We start from the raw sequence: 18,183 nt of genomic DNA, 5'->3' as shown, positions 1-18,183 counted from the left end.
ACGATCCCTGCATGGGGGGACCTGGCGCATGGCCACAGGGTGCTGTGCGGGAAGCGGGTGTGGGGGGGTGGGTGCATTGTGCCCTGCCCCATAGCCACATGCTGTGGCCATGCGTCACACCCCCCACAGGACTGCAAGCTATGCCCCTCACCTCACCTCCCCCTCGCACAAAGGAGCACACCTTGGTCCCCACTGTCTCTGCCTCTGCCTCTGGCTTGCCTCACCTCACCTCACCTCACCTGTGTGCCTGTCAGTAAGGCTCTGGGCAGTGCCTGCACAGTTGGCCCACAGTGTTACAGGCAGACAGACACACAGCTGGAAGTGCTATGGCTTTTATTATATTAGAATGTTGAAGATTGCCAACTTTCTCATCAGATGTATCAAAACTGAAAAGCATTGTCAAGTTTTTAGAAAACTACCAGCAGCTATATTTCAACACCACTTAGTGCTGCGCTGAGTTGCATCCACACTGAGTAAGCCTAGTTGTACTCAGTGGCCATCCTTTATTAAATCTCTCAAAGATCTTCAAGCATGCAAAAAAGTACTTCATTCAGCTACTGTTGAAGGAGGGGCCAAATGTTATCCTCAAATAATCCACACTGACATTCTTGATGATAGCATCTCTTTTGGCTGAGAAACTCAAAAGTTTCACTGCTTGAGCCTGTCACTCAGGTCATTCAGAATATGGAAAGTGATAATTCTGCATTGCCTGAGACTAAGAAACATATTTGCAAGAATACTGAACAAAATCCAGTTATGAAAGCCTGAAGAGGAAAAAAAAAATAGACAAACTAGTATCAAGTGATCCCTCCAGCACATAATTTTGCCTACTTTCTTGATCTACATTTCCTGGCTGTGACCTTTCTAATGATTAGTCTGAAGCAGCTTGCAGCCTCATATTGGTTACTGCAAATTTTAAAGGGTATAAAAACAATTTACTCACTATGGTGAAGAGTGTTGTGTCCTCCTTGCAGTTGAATTATAATGATGACAGAAATACTTTTAACACTTGCATGCACTGCGGAAAAAAATGGTCACTTACAGACATCATCCATTCAAAAACTAGGAATAAATTGAAACTTCCACTGTCAGGAATGTGGTGACTGTATATCACAATTTAAGATTAGAAAAGTAGATGAAAGATAAAGAGTTGATTCGATATTCAGAAAGGAAAGAGATTCTGATGATGATGATGTAGATAAAACAGTTGAAGTTGATGAAGATTATGCAAAGTAAGTGATGAGTTGGCCTTCTGCCTACTTAGTATAACTGCATTTAGGTCTGACTTTTGTCTTGTTTAGTTGCCATGTATGCTTTATTTTTGTTTGATTACTTTTATTATTTTAAATTTTGTAATTATTTAGACTGACCCTGGGTTTCTGGAATAAAAGACTAGGAAAGGAAGAAGAACTGTTCAGCCTTGAACATTGTTCACATTTATACTTACCTCACAGAGTTGATTACACTAATTTATTACATTTTTTAAAATTATATTTCATTGTTTCACAATAACACTTAGCTATTTTTTTTTTGTTCTTAACGTAAGTATCAAACTGGTTGAAGTCTGAATCTCCATTTTTACTGTAGTAATAAACTAATGTTTAAAATATTTGATTATTATTTGACAATATTTGACAACATCAGACTGGTCAAATGACCAAATCAGTGCATCTATATCATAATTTTCAACAAAAATGGACAAAACTTTGTAAACTCTATCCACAAATATATTTATTGTACTAGCTTGTCTTTCACTAGATACAGACTGTTAAAGTAGTATCCTTTTCTATGATGTAATGCCAATCACAAAGCAGTAATTTTTTTCCCACCTAAAAAATCACCCTTGAGTGTGAAAAACATCTTTCCATGGCCTATGTTGTCTTTTTTATTAACCCAGCATTGTTTCCTACAAATATGATTTGTCATTCACCAGATTTGAAATGTAGATTTAAGTTACACATAGTTATAAAAAGCATAGAACAGCACACACTGTACCGTTTAGACCAGAAAATGTTGTGTTGTTCCATAGATAAGAGCGCTATACAAGCAAAGCGCCATCAATTCTCCTTTAGGGATTCAGTCTCCGACATTGCAATTCCTTCCACTTCTTTTTCCTCATTACCTTTCAGAGTTCAGCTGCTATTCACTCTGATGCTTCCCACATGAGACTGGAACCAAAGAGTAATTCAATCCTGTTCCAACACAGGGTACAAAACCTTAATTTCCTACTGGCTCTTGAGAAATGTTGTCCTCCCTCTCTTAATATTTATATACAATATAAGAAGGGATATTGTGTCTTTGACTTAGACATATCTCTTGCCTCGTACTTAAACAATAGCTTGAAAAATATTTTACAAAGGAAAAAAAGATTGTTCATCTGGATGCCATTCATTATTATATTGCTATATTTTATACCCTATTAATAATATATACAAAAATTCTTAGTTGCCTTTACAGATGCATGGAAGCATATAATATAATGGTTTTAAAGTATCCCTTTTTTAGATTTCTTTTAACAGTTCTTGGCTCATGACAGTTCTCTTTAATAAACTATAGTTGCACAGAGAATATAGGAACTATCTGGAATGTTGCTTAAGATTTAATAACTGATGGCATTGTCCATGTAGAGTTTTGATGGGTCAAGCACCTGTCACGGGGATCTGGTTGAGATAGCAGCATCATAAGTCTAAAACAATTTTGTAAGGCTGTTAGTGTGCAGTGCCAATAGGTTCTGGTTTCTGTTCTTTATTTTGGCCTTTTCTTTTCTTCGGCTGCATTTTGTTTTTGTTTTCCCGCTGTTCTTGGTTTTGTCTTCGGGATGCGCGACCTTTGTTTTCTTGCCTTGTTTCCTTGCTTTCTTCGTTAGGCTTTCTCCTTTTCTCCTCTCTATTTTTTTTCCCTGGAATGAGACACATGGCACATTATGAAGCATTTTCATAACCTTTAATTCCCCTCATTTTGCCAACAGCCTGTAAAATTGTACCTGGTTACTAGCTCACAATGCTGATGGTTAAAACAGAACAGTAATATCATTGTTCGGTGAGCAGCAAAGGATCCCCAACTATAGTAAATCAAATTCTGAGGCCAGATTCTTTACTTCCGTGTTGTGGAAAGTAGCTTGAGTCTGATCCTCCACAAATAGCTGAGCGCTCCCTGGAATGGAGGAATTTTTAGGTAGCATAGGGTTTGATAGTTGGATGCTATGCTAACTTTTCCACCCTCCTACTCATGCACAACATTGGCAAAGAGTGGTAAATCTGTGTTCCACCGATTGTTAACTGGTGTCTGGACTCCTGGGTCATTTATACACATACCTTTTCATCCCGGGATATGCCAGAGATCTGGCGGGTTGGAGCAGACTCCATTAATCGAATAATCAAGTCTGCTCTACACGTGAGCTGATGTGCACTGTGCTGCATCGTGTGCAGTTGTATAAGTGGCAAAATGCATGTCAGCACACAGAAAATGGCAGCAGTGTGCTTTTGAACTAAAACACCTTTGAGGTGCTTTAGTTTAAAAGCGCGCTGCTGCCATTTTCTTGGTGCTGATGAGCATTTTGCTGCTTATACAACTGCACGTGATGCAGCGCCGAGTGCTTTTAAAAGCACCCAATGCTGTGGCACAAGCATGTGTACAAATGCCCCTGACAACTAAACCAACTGGTGGAAGTTAGAGTTCCTCCTAAGCTACTATCTTAGATCAGAGCCAGGAGCCAGAGCAAATACAGTATTTGAGTGAGAGAACTGTAATCAGTGCCCTGATTATTCCCCACATCTGCTCTAGAGCTCTACTTGGCCCAGGATAAGCTCTGAGACCTAATGCTTTAAAATTCACCCCCTACTGCAGGGGATTTCCTGCTTTGCAGGGCAAACTGCTTAAAATAATATCAATTCCAGCACTGGTAGGAAAACCTAGTTAAACAGAATCTGAAAGCCCCAAGTGTTGAGCCTTTTACTCATTGATGCAAATCTTCTGTATTCAATAACTTTGCTTTACCGCTGTAAATCTTTCTGAGGATTTTGTTACAATTGGGGATCTCTTGAGTAAAGTTTTCAGTCCCTTAAAGAACAGTGAAATGTTGCATACTGGCTTTGGATTACATTGGTAATGTATTTATTCTTCTGGCTCTTATATTTACATTAGAAATACATGTATATTTGAAATATTGGTCTAAACTTGGCTTCACAGACAAGCATCAAGCTGAGTGAACTTTCTGAGCCTGTCTGTACTCAAGCAGTCTTGGGGAGTGTATGGCTGAGCAGATCCCACCCCTCCCATTCACTAATGTGCTCCAGATTCAGAAGGTCGGCCTTGTCTACGGCACCTGCTCTCAGAGCTCATCGACAAACCTAGAGTAACATCACTCATGAACTTGCAGCTCTGGAGTGAATCAGAGGATGTGGGGAGGCAGGGCGGGTTCAGCCCTGTGCTTCCCAAAACCATCTGTTGATGCAGTATAGACATTTTACATGAGAAAACTGTTCTGTGTACTGTGACCTATGAATTAAATTCACCTTTGTATACAGAAGTCCCACTGATCCCCTCAAAGCACAGTGTGACTGAGGCTACAGCAGTATAGTACAAAGGCTCTTCTGGTGATTTCCTTCATAAGACAGGGGCTTTTTTCTTTATGAGAGCTCTCATGAGGCACCTAGGCAAAATTCTGCTTTATGACATCAAGGAAACATTGCGTGTCCAAAATAACTATTACACCTTAAAGTGAAAATATTTCAGGTCAGGTATCACAAATGCCTATGGTCAGAAATACTCTGGGTTTTTCCTAGAAAACACACAGACAACTAAACCTGATTATTAGGTGATAGTTTTCCTGGTGTGTTTCAGACAGAGAAGGCAATGCACAGGAGGAACCCTGTCCCTTGCCTATGGTACTCTGAGGACAGGCTGAAAGCCAGTTCAGGATATGAAGATGGAGGGGTATGGCTTTAGTCAGAGGGAGCAACACCAGGGCTGTCAGAATAGGGGAGAGGAAGACAGAGAAGAGCAGGGAAGGTAACTTGTATGATGGGGAAAGGTAAAGACTAAGAGTAAGAAAGGCATATGTTGCAACCTCTATGTGCTGTGTAGTTTCCTGGCTTGTCTCCCAGAAATGCTCTGCAGGTCTTTCTTCTACAACTTTAGACACCTGAACTGCTGTTTACACTCCAAAATTACTCCAGTGATTTTTGATAACCAGACCAAAATGAACAAACAAACAAACCACAAGTATAAAAGCCTCAAGCCCCGAAAGCCTCAAGCCCCCACAAATGCTACAACCCTCTTAGCCGCACGGTTGCTCTCTGAATGGCAGTTCTTCTGCAATTTGCACAGTGATAGGGGGGAAGCAGCTGTCGTCTAGGGAATGCATGCCCAGCTCTCAAACAGAGCAGAGGTCCTGTCTCAGGATGACTGTGCTTCAAGCCCAGTTTTGATAACATATATAAAGGTTTCAGTAACAATTTTGAATTCCATTCCAAAAATTCTGTAAAGACTGCTGACTCCAAATGAAATGTTATTTTCATGGAAATCATCCAGAAACTCAGTGTTTGACATTGTTCACTTGGTGATTGTCCAACATCTTACAGCTGTGACCTCCCAACCACAATTCTTTGGACACAGTGGAAAGATATCCTATCACTTTACAGTCCAAAAGCTGGTGAGTGAGGTGGACTGCCGTATAAGTGAGACAAATGTTAGAATATACATGTTAAATGTACATTAAGATATCAATGCTAGTTTAAATGCAAATATTTAATAGATAAGATGCTACCAGCTGCTCCAGAATAAACATTGTGGAACAAAGAAACTTTGTTGGGACTATAGTACATCAGACTACAGCAGGGATGTACAATTATTTAGGTCTGTGGGCCACAAAGCTGCTTGGCGTGGGGGAAAAGCAGCTCCTCCCCCTCACCACTGTTGTGTCCTTCTTGCTGCAGCCGCCCAGAACCCGTGTCAGGGCTGCCCTGCAGCACTTCGCTGCTGTCACCACTGCCTCCGGGCTGCCCAGCAGGACAAGTGGTGGCAGTGCAGAGGAGCTGCAGGGCAGCCTGGGCATGGGCTCTGGGCAGTTGCAGCGAGGGCTGGCAGCGATGAAGGAGAGGGTTGCTTTTCCCCTGCACTGAGCAGCAGCTTCTGTCTGGCTGCCACTGCTGCTGCTGTAGCATGGGTAAGCAAGTCTGGCGCAGGCGTGGGGTGGGCCAGGGTCGGGGCTGTGTGTGGGTTCTAGCTGGTCAGGAGCTGGGCCAACTTTGGAGCAGGCGCGGGGAGGGCTGGGGTTTGGGGCTGTGTGCACAGGTCCCTGCCAGTATCATGAGGATGGGGCCAGTGGCAGTGGCAGCTGGAAGGAGCTGCTGCTGCCTGGGCTGCCTAGAAAGGCAATCCAGCAACAGAGTCACCCCATACCCACTGCGTGCCCAGCGGGTGGCGGGACAAGCCATAGGCTGATGATGCATGAGCCAGGTGTGACCAAGGGACCCACTGCAAGCTGGAGAAAGTCCCTCTGTGAGCCAGATTCAGCCCACAGGCCATATTTTGCCCACCCCTGAACTACAGGGTTCCAAACTTTAAAATCTTTACAAAACTGCACTGATTTTTCTATGATTTTGTTTCAGAAGTAAACACAAAGAAAAAGGTCCGACAATGTTGAAATGTGCTATTTTGACTTATTTGGACAGAAATACATGAATTTTTCAGTGAAATTACTTCAGGGGTTTTGTTTTATAGAAGTTTGGATTACATAACACATACTAAGAGGCAACGCTCAAATGAAGCATTGTCATCAAAATAAGACATTTCAATTGTACCCAAACATTTGTTTTTAATTTTTACTATCAGAGAATTTTAACATTTGTCTATTGTGTTCCTGCAAATAGCTTTTTCTGTGCCACTCTTTTAAGAAACTTTTGACATGACCCACTGTGAATGAGCACATATTGCTCCTTCTGTGAAGCAGGCTTTGCACTAGAACTTCGCATTTCTCTTGCTGTTGTGAAACAAGTAATCCTAAAAGAGTCAGTTCTGCACTTTTTTTACAGCAACCACAAATTTTCCACCACGCAGACCTGATGCATTAACTCCTTTCACTACTATTTATAAAAACAGGGAACAGTATGTGATGGCATTATGTTGCTCATTTTCTTTTCTGTTCAACTAGGATTGTATACTTTATTGAGCATTTTAAGCCATTTGAGCTGAATGCTAATGTACATGTTTCTTGCTGCTGATATACGCCCCAAAAGATTTTCACTATTAAACAACAGTTTTCCTCATTTAATATTATACAGATCCTGGCTGCATCTACATGTGCAATTAGTGCTATATGGGTTTACTGCACAGTAATTTACTGCACAGTAAAGCCGCCCTGGGCAAGCATTTACACGTGTGGCCATTTGGGAGCAGATTTGTTCCTCATGGCACTATCCTGCCCCCTCCTTCAGCAGCCAGGGGGAGCTGGAAGCTCCTGCCACAGCTGCCTGTGGTTGGGAGCCCTCTCTAAAAGCCCTGTGCAGTGCTCCTTAGCCACCTGTATTTCTGGCCTGGAGCAGCCTGCACTGTTCTCTGCAACTGTTGCCAGAGCCTACTGCTCCAATCCCAGGCCCCGAGAGCAACGACCTGTTCCCTGGGCTCCTGCTTGCAACCCTGCTCACCATGCTTCACCACCATGGCAATCACCTCCTGGCCCAGGACAGAGTCATTCCTGCCTGCCCTTCTGTGTTATGTGGCTCAGGGAGCTTGGAGAAGGGGGTTGTCTTCCCACCAGCTCTACATCCCAGTCAGCTGGGAGCTCCAAGCTCCTTGAGCCCTGGCCTGGGTGCAACAATGGAAATGGGCTAGCCTACAGGAAGAGAAGGGGGTTGTGGGTCTGGAGCAGCTGCAGCAGGTACTGCCAGGAGCCAGGCCTGTCTTGACCTGGGAAGGGGTCAGGGAAGGCAGGCTGCTTGCGGCAAGTACCCAGCAGCCCACCTACTCCTGCAAAGTGAGTGGAAATGGAGGGTTCAGCCAGTAGCTGCCTGTGCCAGGACCTACTCAGCTGACTTACCTTGGTCCCTGGGCACCTGTGCATGCACGAGTCCTGATCTGAGGCCAGACAGCTCACAGCCCCTGTCTCAGAAATGTTGCAAACATCCTCTTTCTCCTGGCTCTGCAGGTCCAGCAATTGCATGCAGGGGAGAGGAACCAGATGTGTGTGGGGATGCACCATCACAGTCGCTGCCAGCCTCGGTCAGGGCCTTCTATACGTGTCGTCCCCAGCAGTAGCAGACTCAAGACCAAACCTTGCTGCTGGGCTGGCTAGTCACCATGGCAGAGGAGCATCTGGGGACTCACAGGCCTGGCATGCAGAGGACCTTGTGTGTGAGTGGGAGAGGGTCACATGCAAGCGGGAGAGGGAGCAGGCAGACTGGGTGTTCTGGGACAGGCTTCTGGCCCTTGAGGAGAGGCACGCCTTGGGGCGTATATCACCATCAAGAAGATGGTGGAGGCCCAGGAGCAGCAGGCTGCCATGGTGGCCAGGGCAGCGGAGGCCATGGAGGACCTCTGGGTGCTGGACACGGTACTGGCCTGTGGCAATTGCTTTCATCCTGCCTGCTGCCATACCCCCAGCTCTAGCCCCACCTGCCCCCTGGCAGCCACCCACCACCCAGCCACAAACCTCCCCAGTGGGCTTGGGCTGAGGTGCAGCGGTGCCTCCAGAGGCCAGGTTCCCCTGTCCTTGCACCTTCCCCAGGTCCCCTACCAGCTGCCCTCTGCCCACATGGTCCAACCCCTGGTACTCACCCTGGCTCCATGTGGCCTTGGAGCAGGAGCTTCAGGCAGTGGGACCAGCACCACATATGGGCCCTGCTGGTCCTGGCCACTGGCCACAGGATGGGGAACCAGCCGCAATGGCAGAGCAGCAGCTGACCTCACCCCCAAGTAAGCTCCCTGCCTGCCAGCCTCACCACAGTATGCACAAACACGGTGGTGCAGGTAGGTCAGAGTGCTGGGAACCTGACCCTGGGCTCTGCCTCATAGGCACCCCCACCTCTTTATCCCCAATTCCAGGAGGACACACAGAGCACACTGTACATAGTCTAGAGTGGGAAGAGGGTACTGTTTTGGTGTTGGGTGGGATGGTTGTTGGAGGGGCCCTGTGGGTCGGGAGGAGGGGTTCTATGGTTTGGGTGGGAGGGGGTCTGTTGTTGGGGAAGGAGGGAGAGACAGGGGGGATGGGGTCTGTGCTTGTGGATGGGGAATAAAGTGCTTTCGAGAAAACTGAAATGAGGGTGATGATGGGGATGCATGGTGGGGCTGGGGTCCATGGCCAGTCATCCAGGTGACCTACAGCAAAGAGTGCAGGAGCAGGTGGTCTGCCAGCACCTCTCACACCCAGTGCTCTGGCCCCTGCTGCCAGGTGTGTGGCTTTCCCAGGGCCTCGTGGTGGAGGCCCCGTTGCTGTTTCTGGTGCCACAGCTGGTGCTCTCAGCACTAGGCATTGTCCACCCACTGCGTCTCCTTCACCCATGCCTCACAGAAGAGCTCCCTCCTGGCCTCATAAATGTTATACAGCATGCAGGCTGCAATGACGACCTGGGGGCTGTTGGCTCCTGTGACCTTGAAGCAGGTAGAAAGGGTGTGCCAGTGTTCCTTCAGCCGGCTGAAGGTATGCTCCACCAATTCATGGGTCTTGCCCAGGCATCTGTTGAAATGTGGGAGGAGGTGGGACTGTCACCTAGCCCAGCTGGAGGCTCAGCACCCCTGTTGTGAAGTGCCTGCTCTCCACCAGGGCTGCCCTGCAGGGTGGAGTTGCAGAAGACGTGAACATTGAATTCTGCCTGCCCAGCTGGTGCATGTGGTGGTCAACAATGGTCTGCAGCACAATGGAGTAAAAGTCAGTCAGCTGTAGTAGGGGCAGTTGCTGCAGGGTGGGCAGATTACTGGGATGTGGGTCCCATCCAGGGCTCTGATGCACTGGGGAAAGCCCAGGGCATGGAACTCCACCACCACTTCTAGGTGGTCATGCACCTGGAGCACGGTGTGCTCCAGCATGTCCTGAAGAGCACTGCAGACCTCCAGGATGGCCTCCCTGGCAGTTGCCTTGTCCACAGCAAAGAGGTGGCTGATGTAGCATAGGCTGGCAGGCATGGACAGCTTGAGCACAGCAATAGCCATCCAGGTCTCCGTGGGGTTGGGCAGCTTCATGGTGGTGGCCTGACACTTCAGGTGCAGGCGAAGTTGATCAAGGAGCTCCTGGAAGGTAGCCTGGGTCATCTGAAAGGACTCCAGCCACTGCTCGTCATCCCAGGTGCTCTGGGCAATGTGCAACCACTAGTCCTGGCTGGCCAGGCAGGCCCACAGGCAGCAGGGTTGGAGCCCTTGGAGCTTGTAGATGACACCAGTGGCAGCATCCACATAGTGATTGTTGGCTTCTCTTGAAAAGCCCTCAGCAGCCCTCTTGAAAAACCAGCCCTGCTCTCTGCTCCCTAGCCAGCCACTTCCCTGGCCAGGAGAACCACGCACAGTGCAGGGGCAGCATGCGGCAGCTCTCTCCTTGCTGCCTCTGCCTCTGAATTATGGCTGCTCCAGTCCCTGCCCCTGGCAGTGATGACCAGTGTCCTAGGATCCTGCTGACTGCAGCGCTGGCCCTGCTGGCCTGCTGCACCAACTGCTGCCTGGCCCATGGCCATCTGGGCCCTCCTGGCTCCCCCACATGCAGTGACTGTCTGCCCAGCCACAGCATGCCAACCCAGGGCTGCCACCACTGTGCAGCTGCTGTTTGGACCTCATCTGGATGGCCAGACTCTGGCAGGGAAGGCTGCTGGATGCCACTGCCAGGGCTGCCCTTGCTCTCCTGGGCCTCCAGCCCCACCACCTCTGGGCTTTCTGGGTCACTCAGAACTGGTGGCTGCACATTGTCCAGCATACCTGAGATGATGAGCAGTGGCTGGAGGTGTTCGGATGACCCAAACCACCTTCAGGACCTCCTGGAACAACTCCAGCCACACAGTTCTACCCCATCCCCGGAGACATCTGGCTGGCTCTTGCCCTGATCAAACTTATCATACCTGCCAACCTCCATTTTTGTGGGCCATCTTTTTGGGGTGTGTAAGACCACTGCCAGGAAGGCCATCTTAGTGGTGTACAGAGCCCTAGAGGATGTGCTGGGGCACATGGTGCTTTGAGTGTATGACCCCATGGTGGTAGTGGTGGGGTTCCTCCAGTGCATCAGGGCCTTAGACAGGACCTACATCCCCATCACCTAACTGCCCTATGGCTACTGCCCTTACTGGAGGGCCTTTCACTTGGTTGTGCTCCACCACATGTGGCACCTTCATGCACATGAGTGCTGGCTGGTCCTGCTGGCATGCCCCATGATGCCCACATGTTCTGCAACTCCACCTTGCCAGCCCTGGTGCAGAGTGGCTGCTTTGTGCTGGGGGTGGCAGACCTGCAGCTGGGTGCCATGGTGTTCCTGTCCCTCCTTATTGGGGACCCTGCCTACCCCCTCCTGCCCTGGATCATGCAGCCCTACACCATCCAGTGGGACCAGCACCAGGCCCAGTTTTACTAGTGCCTGGGCCAGACCTGTACCCTGATGGAGTGTGATTTCAGCCACCTCAAGGGTGCTGGCACACACTCACTGCCCAGCTTGTGTTCACGGAGGACAACTTCCCTTGGATAAATCGTGAAGCCTGTGTGTTGCATCACATCTGTGAGGCCTGAGGGAAGCTCTTCTATGAGGCCTGGGTAGATGAGACATCTGGCAGCCAGGGACAGCTAATGCCTGGCAGTGGAAGCACCACCTGCAGCGACAGCAACAGCAATGCCCACCCCTGCTGAGCTGCCAGGTGAAGTACACAGCTGCCATTGGGGGCCAGGGCACTAGGGCTCTAGGGCACCAGGTATGAGAGGAGCTGGCTGACTACCTCCTCCCCTACTCCCTCCTGTAGCCTGTCTGGACCGCTGCCCACTGACCCCCCATCCTCCTCTGGCCATTCTCAGCACCACACTCACTGCAGACACTTCTCAGAATAACAAGTTTTTATTCTCCTTACATCAAACAGACCCCTTCTCCCCAACAAATAGCGCTCCTATCTCCTCACCAATAACAGATCTCCCCCTGACTGACCCACAATAAAACACCCCCCCCCGTGCAAACTATTTACAAAGTGCTTTGTGTGCCATCCTGGCATGGGGGGGCGGGGCAGGGGTCGGTGGGTTGGGGGTGCCTAGAAGGCAGAGTCCAGGGACAGACAGCCAGCACCCCAGTCTCTGACTGTTCCCCCATGGTTGTGCATGCCACAGTGATCCCAGTGGGTCGGGGGCTCATCCAAGGGGAATGACAGCCGGTGGTCCCCTGGTGTAGGCAGCTCCCCCTCTGGCATTCAGTGTCCAGGGCCAGCAGGGCTGTCGTGGAGCCAAGGCAAGTGGTGGGCCTGGGCCCAGGCAGGAGAGCTAGGTGGCAGGAGACCTGGGATGGGGGCCAGTCCAGCAGCTCCTGGCTGGTAGAGGCAGCACAGGACCTCCTCCCAGGCCCATATGGGGGCCTGCTGCTGGGCAGCGGGTGGTTGCTAGGGGACAGGCAAGTCTAGGGTCAGGGGCCAGACAGTGGGCAGTATGAAGGCGACTGCCAGGGCTAGGATGATGTCCAGCACCTGGCAGTCACTGTCTGTGACCTGCGCTTCCCTGGCCAGGACTACGGTCTGCTCCCACAGGGCCTCCACCCACTTGTGCTCCAGGGTCAGGAGCTGCACCCAGAGTGCCCAGTCCACCTGGTCCTCTGTGTCCTCGTGGACTATGTCTTCCACCCAGCAGGCCCATGCGTCCACCAGGTGATCCCCCGATGCCATCACCATCTGGTCCAGGAGGATGGTGTGGTCCTGGGTCTGCCTCTGGTGATCTGGTGTATCTGCAGGGCCCCAGCTGTGGGCAGCAGTGACCCTAAGGCCACATCCCAGTTGCCAACTGCAGCCTCTCCTCTGCGTGTAGCTGCAGGACCTGCAGAGCCACGAGACAGAAGCTGTTTGTGAGAGTTTGCAACATTTCTCAGAGAAGATGCTCTGTACCAGGGGCCATATGCTGCCCAGCCTCAGATCACGGGTTAGGCATGCATGGGTGCCCAGGGGCCATGGTAAGTCAGCAGGGCTGGACCCAGGTGGCCACTGGCTGAACCCCCCCATGCCTATTTGCTCCTGAGAGGCTGGTGGGCTGCTGGGTGCTGGTCAGAGGCAGCCATGGAGGGATAGGTGAGGTTTCTGGCAGCACCTGCTGCTGTGGGTCCAGACCCTTCTACCCCTCCCACTTCCCCTCTCGCAAGCCAACCACTCTCCTGTTCTGTCACCAAGCCTACGGTGCCCAGGCTCAGGGGTGCGGGACTCCTGGATGACTGAGATGAGGAACTACCCACTTCCCTGCCCTCCTGATAGGGGGCCTCTCAGGGGAGGTGCCCTGGGACCAGCCCCCACCCTGCACCAGCACTGTGCCCTGAGCGTGCCCTGCTGTGCTTGTTGCGGGTGCTGCGTGAGGAGCTGTTTGTGCAGACTGAGGGGTGCTCGATCCACTATACCCTGCTGCTGCTGATTACCATGGTGCCCCAGGCACACCTGCATACCTGGTATGGAACCCTGAGCTTTGAAGGTGTGGTGGGCAAGCCCGGGCTACCTCACAACCTCTGCCACTGCCTGGAGGGCTACCTGTGGCTTTACTACATGTCCCTACCCCTGACAGCCGAGGAGGACATTGCTGCCAGCATCAATGCATTCCTTGGCATGTGAAAGGCCCATGTCCACTGAGCTGTGGGGGCACAGGCTGCTCAATAAGTTTTGCACTGTCTCCCACCTCCATGCCTGCTGTGGCGGGTAACCTGGGACTAAGGGAGTGCGGCCAGCCTAGGTGGGGAGGGAAAGGGAAGGCAGGGGCAGGGGCTGGGGCTCAGGGACAGGGACAGGGGTAGGGGTGGGGAGGGCCCTGGGCTTACCACATGGCCGGGGCTGGCGTGGCTGACGGCTTCGCTCAGTCCCAACTGGTGGCGACGGTGTGCGGCTTTGGGCGGGGTCCTTGGGTGCAGTGTACAGGTGCCCAGCCATGGGTCCCCCCTCCAGGAAGGAGCTGGCGCTGCTGGCAGCCAGCAGTTACATGGCCAGTTGTGCCTTGTGGCTGGGGCTGAGGCTGCTGAGCTGTCGGGGCAGGTGCTAGCCCAGGCTTCCCAAGCTGCTGGTGCAGGCTGTGGCCAGGAGCTCAGCGGGACGGGCTGCTGGAGGCCTGAGGGGCTCTCCCCTGGTGACACATCACTGCAGGAGCCAGGCTGGGGCAGGGGCTTGGGCAGGCCACTCATGCTGCTGTACATAGCATAGCTGCAGCCTGGGCCCTGGGGCATGAAGATCACTGTCAGTTGCCACATGAAGGGCATGGATGGGCACTCCCTGATCAGTGATTGTGGTCAGTGATGGTAACACACTGTGCTCACAAGGCCTTGACCTTTATGTGGCACTGCCGTGCCAACCAGTTACACCTATACTCCCACATCCGGCCTGACAGCCCTTCATACACATGGGTGTTGGAGCACCCACCCTGCATGAACTGCCACTGCACCTCTGCCTTGCCCCACAGTGCCACAAAGTCATCAGTATTTTCCATGGACCAGTTGAGGCCCTGGGTGGTGGACATGGGCATTGGTGAGGATGAAGCCATCAGGGCTCCTGTGCTGGCTCTCCAGGACTCCAGATAGCTTCCCCTGTGCTGCCAGGCCTGGGCAGCTGCCTGCAGTGCCCAGTGCAGGGGCATGGCATGGGACTGGCAGCAGTGCAGAGAGGCAATGTCCCACAGCACCTGCAGGCTTCGGGCAGGCTGCTGGGAGTGGGCTGTGGGCAGCTGGAGCTGGCCCCAGTGACCAGGAGCTGCCTGCACCTGGGCCTGGGTGCTGACAGCCTTGGTAGGAGTCTGCAGCACCCTGCGTGCCTGGTTGGTGCAGGCCTGGCAGCCACGCAGCAGTGGCACCAGGGTGCAGGCAGGCTGGTGTTGCTAGCCAGGCCCGCACAAAAATGCCTGCAGGCTTTTAATGCCTGAGACTGTGGTTGCCATGGAGGCAGCCCAGCCCTGGGGCAGGAGAGGCTTCCAGCCCAAGCCCTGGGACTAGCTTCAGGCTGGCCCCCTACTGGCAGGGCTGACTGGGAGCAAATTTGCTCCCAGTTGGCAGCTACATGTGCGTTACTACACAGTAACTACTCATGACTAAATTTGCTACTAGCATTTGCAGGGAGCATATTTACTTGTGGGTAACATCATTTAGTGCACAGTAAGCATGTACACATGTAGATGTGCATGCTTGCTTCTCAGTGAAGTACACTACTCCTCAGTAAAGCATCTTGTGTAGACATGCCCTCTGTGTAGAAGCCTGAAGAGATGATATTTTTACATCAATGTAGGAACCAGAGCAGGTAGACATGCAGCTATCCCGCAGTTAGTGCACAAAATAAGTGGCTATTACAGCAACCTACCACTAGGTGACAGGGAGTACGAAATAGTAAGTTTGTTTTGAGCATTTGCTGCTGATCTATCACTTCTACCAGTGGAGCTTTGCCTTTAATTCTGTACCGGATTAAAGGCAATTTTTTACAGTGTATGGTCTTATGTCATCTGTCTGCTCCTTTTTGCTTCAGTGTAAGAGCCAATTCCACCAGAATAAACTTGTCATTTGTCCAAGCCCTACAAAATGGGGTTCAGTGCGTCTGTGTGCAAATAGCAGTATAAACACACAGAAAATAATAGAATCTCTTTACGAAGTTAAACTGCTTCCAAGGAAATGTGCTGGCAGACGGGTGGCATTGGTAAACATGTATTTCCTGAAGAACAGCATATAAATCTGCATGTTGGTTAATTTTGCATTAGCCAACTTAAATTGATACCCTCCTTCTTAAAAGTTTTCAACATTCTTTTACTCTTAAAACTGTTTTCTGGCTTAAATTATATAGAATTTTTGGGGGGAGGGAAATATAGCCGAAGGAAAGCAACATTTGTCTCAACCATCCAAAACAAAACGGGACAAAAACTGAAGAAAAAAAATTAAGAGGCTTTAGAGAATAAAGAGCTAATTTTTGTATTGTAACTAATATTCTCTGCTTTGACATGCAACATCCAACATTATGTTAACTTAGATATTTTTGAGGATGAAAGAAAACGAAGTTGTGTTGCATTGAATCAAATATAAAAGCAAAATTATGTACATTTTTGACAAATGAGAAATGGTTGAAAAGGTTAGTGTACTGGGGTGTTAGAAATATGTTCTTCCTAAAATACAGACCACCAATAGTTTTTGTAGGAAAAGTTTGATGGAATCATGAAAACAAATGGAACTTATGTCCCTGTTTTGAACAACTGAATTGGTCCTGTTGCATATTACATTTCCTTGCTGAATTATTAGAAAAAGCCACCAGGGGGCACTTGAGAGCTTTTCTTGGTCATTCTTTTGGTTGCTCAAGCTAGGACTTTTTTTTACATTGTAAAAGCAGAAATTTACATTTTTAAATGGAAATAGTAAACTTTTTACTTGTAGAGAGGTCCCTCTAAGTTAGGGCTTAAATACAGTCATGTAGATAAAGCTTCCTTTTCCTATGCTATATTTGCTAATTACATTGAAGTCTTCCATTTCAAATGATTTCAGTCTAGAACCTCTTTAATATTATATTCACTATTATCTTTTCTATTCATGACTATGTATATTTTGGGCTAGTTTTAGAACTCTGGTAGGAGGATAGAGAAGGTGGCATGTTTTCCTGGGACACGTTCATATCATGACTTCCTGGCTGGTTGCAACACTGAGCTATAACAATGCCCTAACAAAACATATCTGGTTATTGCTTATTGCTTTAATAAACCCATGTGATGAATACAAGGATGATATGTCATTGTGATTTTAGCTGGCCAACTATTCTCCAGAAGAACATTTTTTCTGTTGGAAAATGCCAAAGGATCAGAATCAATTATTCTGAGGAGTAATTATTCTGCAGTAGAATGTCCACATGGGGAGGTTTTCGAGAACACCTAAATTCCACAGAGTTATTCCAGTCAATCTCACAGTGTTTACAGGGCCTAATATAAGCACTATTAAAAATAACTCTGCATAGTGAAGTAAAAGAAATTTAGATTGGAAAATAGGAGGAAATTTTCATGATAAGGGTAGTTAAGCATTGAAAGATATTATCTAGAGAACTTGTGGAGTGTTTGTAAGTTTTTAAGATCAGGTTAGAAAAATGGTTGTCAAGGAAGATTTAGGCAAGAATGATCCTGCCTTGAGCAGCCAAGTGTACTAGATGACTTCCTAAGGTCTCTTCCAGTCCTACTTTCCTACAATTCTAGGGCTAGGGACAGAAGTTACACATAAACCAGTTTAAGTGTTCAGAAACTGGTTTAAACCTGTAACAGAATATCAGCTCAGTGCACATAATCCTATCGTGCATCCACAGGTGCATCTCAAGTAGGGCAAAGGAGGTGATCCTTCCCCTCTACGCGACACTGGTCAGGCCACAGCTCGAGTACTGTGTCCAGTTCTGGGCACCCCACTTCAAGAGGGATGTGGACAACATTGAGAGGGTCCAGAGGAGGGCCACCCGCATGATCCGGGGACAGCAGAGCAGACCCTACAATGAGCGGCTATGGGACCTGAACCTGTTCAGCCTTCATAAGATAAGGCTGAGGGGGGACCTGGTGACTGTCTATAAACTCACTAGGGGGAACAGGAAGGGTTTGGGGGAGACCTTGTTCCCCCTAGCGCCCCCCAGGATAACAAGGAATAACGGCCACAAGTTGTTGGAGAGTAGGTTTAGATTAGACATCCGGAGGAACTACTTCACAGTTAGGGCAGCTAGGATCTGGAACCAACTTCCAAGGGAAGTGGTGCTGGTTCCTACCCTGGGGGTCTTTAAGAAGCGGCTCGATGCCTACCTGGCTGGGGTCACTTGAGCCCAGTTTCCCTCCTGCCCAGGCAGGGGGTTGGACTTGAAGATCTACAAGGTCCCTTCCAACCCTACTTCTATGATTCTATGATAAACCAATTTCAAAATGGCCAAAACTGGTTTAAGAAAAACCTGGTTGAACGCAATATCAGACTTAACTGATTTAGATCAAACCCGTTTATGGAACTTCTGTCCCGGACCCCTTCCTGGTTTAAGTTAAACCAGAGACCCCCAGAATCCCAGCATACACTTTTCA

At 49.4% G+C, this 18,183-nt stretch overlaps 1 protein-coding gene across 3 annotated transcripts in view; it reads right to left on the bottom strand.

The window, feature by feature from the left end:
- Positions 1-1,714: 1,714 nt before the first annotated feature.
- RSPO3 (R-spondin 3) overlaps positions 1,715-18,183 on the bottom strand; it is a 97,918-nt gene continuing 81,449 nt past the window's right edge. The window contains exons 5-6 of one of the 3 annotated variants that reach the window (XR_002087743.2): positions 12,750-12,975; positions 2,816-2,899 (exon numbers count right to left, since the gene is read on the bottom strand). Coding sequence is in view for 2 of the 3 variants with exons in the window: in XM_006272459.4 (XP_006272521.2) it covers positions 2,709-2,899 (191 nt within the window). In the remaining variant the exon portion in view is untranslated. Of the gene's footprint in view, positions 2,900-8,034; positions 12,976-18,183 lie in introns of those variants that run through there. The other 2 variants (XM_006272459.4, XM_014611027.3) reach the window with 2 other exon arrangements.

Source organism: Alligator mississippiensis, chromosome 1 (genome assembly GCF_030867095.1).
Source record: "Alligator mississippiensis isolate rAllMis1 chromosome 1, rAllMis1, whole genome shotgun sequence".
NCBI classification, from domain to species: Eukaryota; Metazoa; Chordata; order Crocodylia; family Alligatoridae; genus Alligator; species Alligator mississippiensis.
The sequence above is the reverse complement of the archived record's forward strand: the minus strand, read 5'-3'. Positions and strand labels throughout refer to the sequence as shown.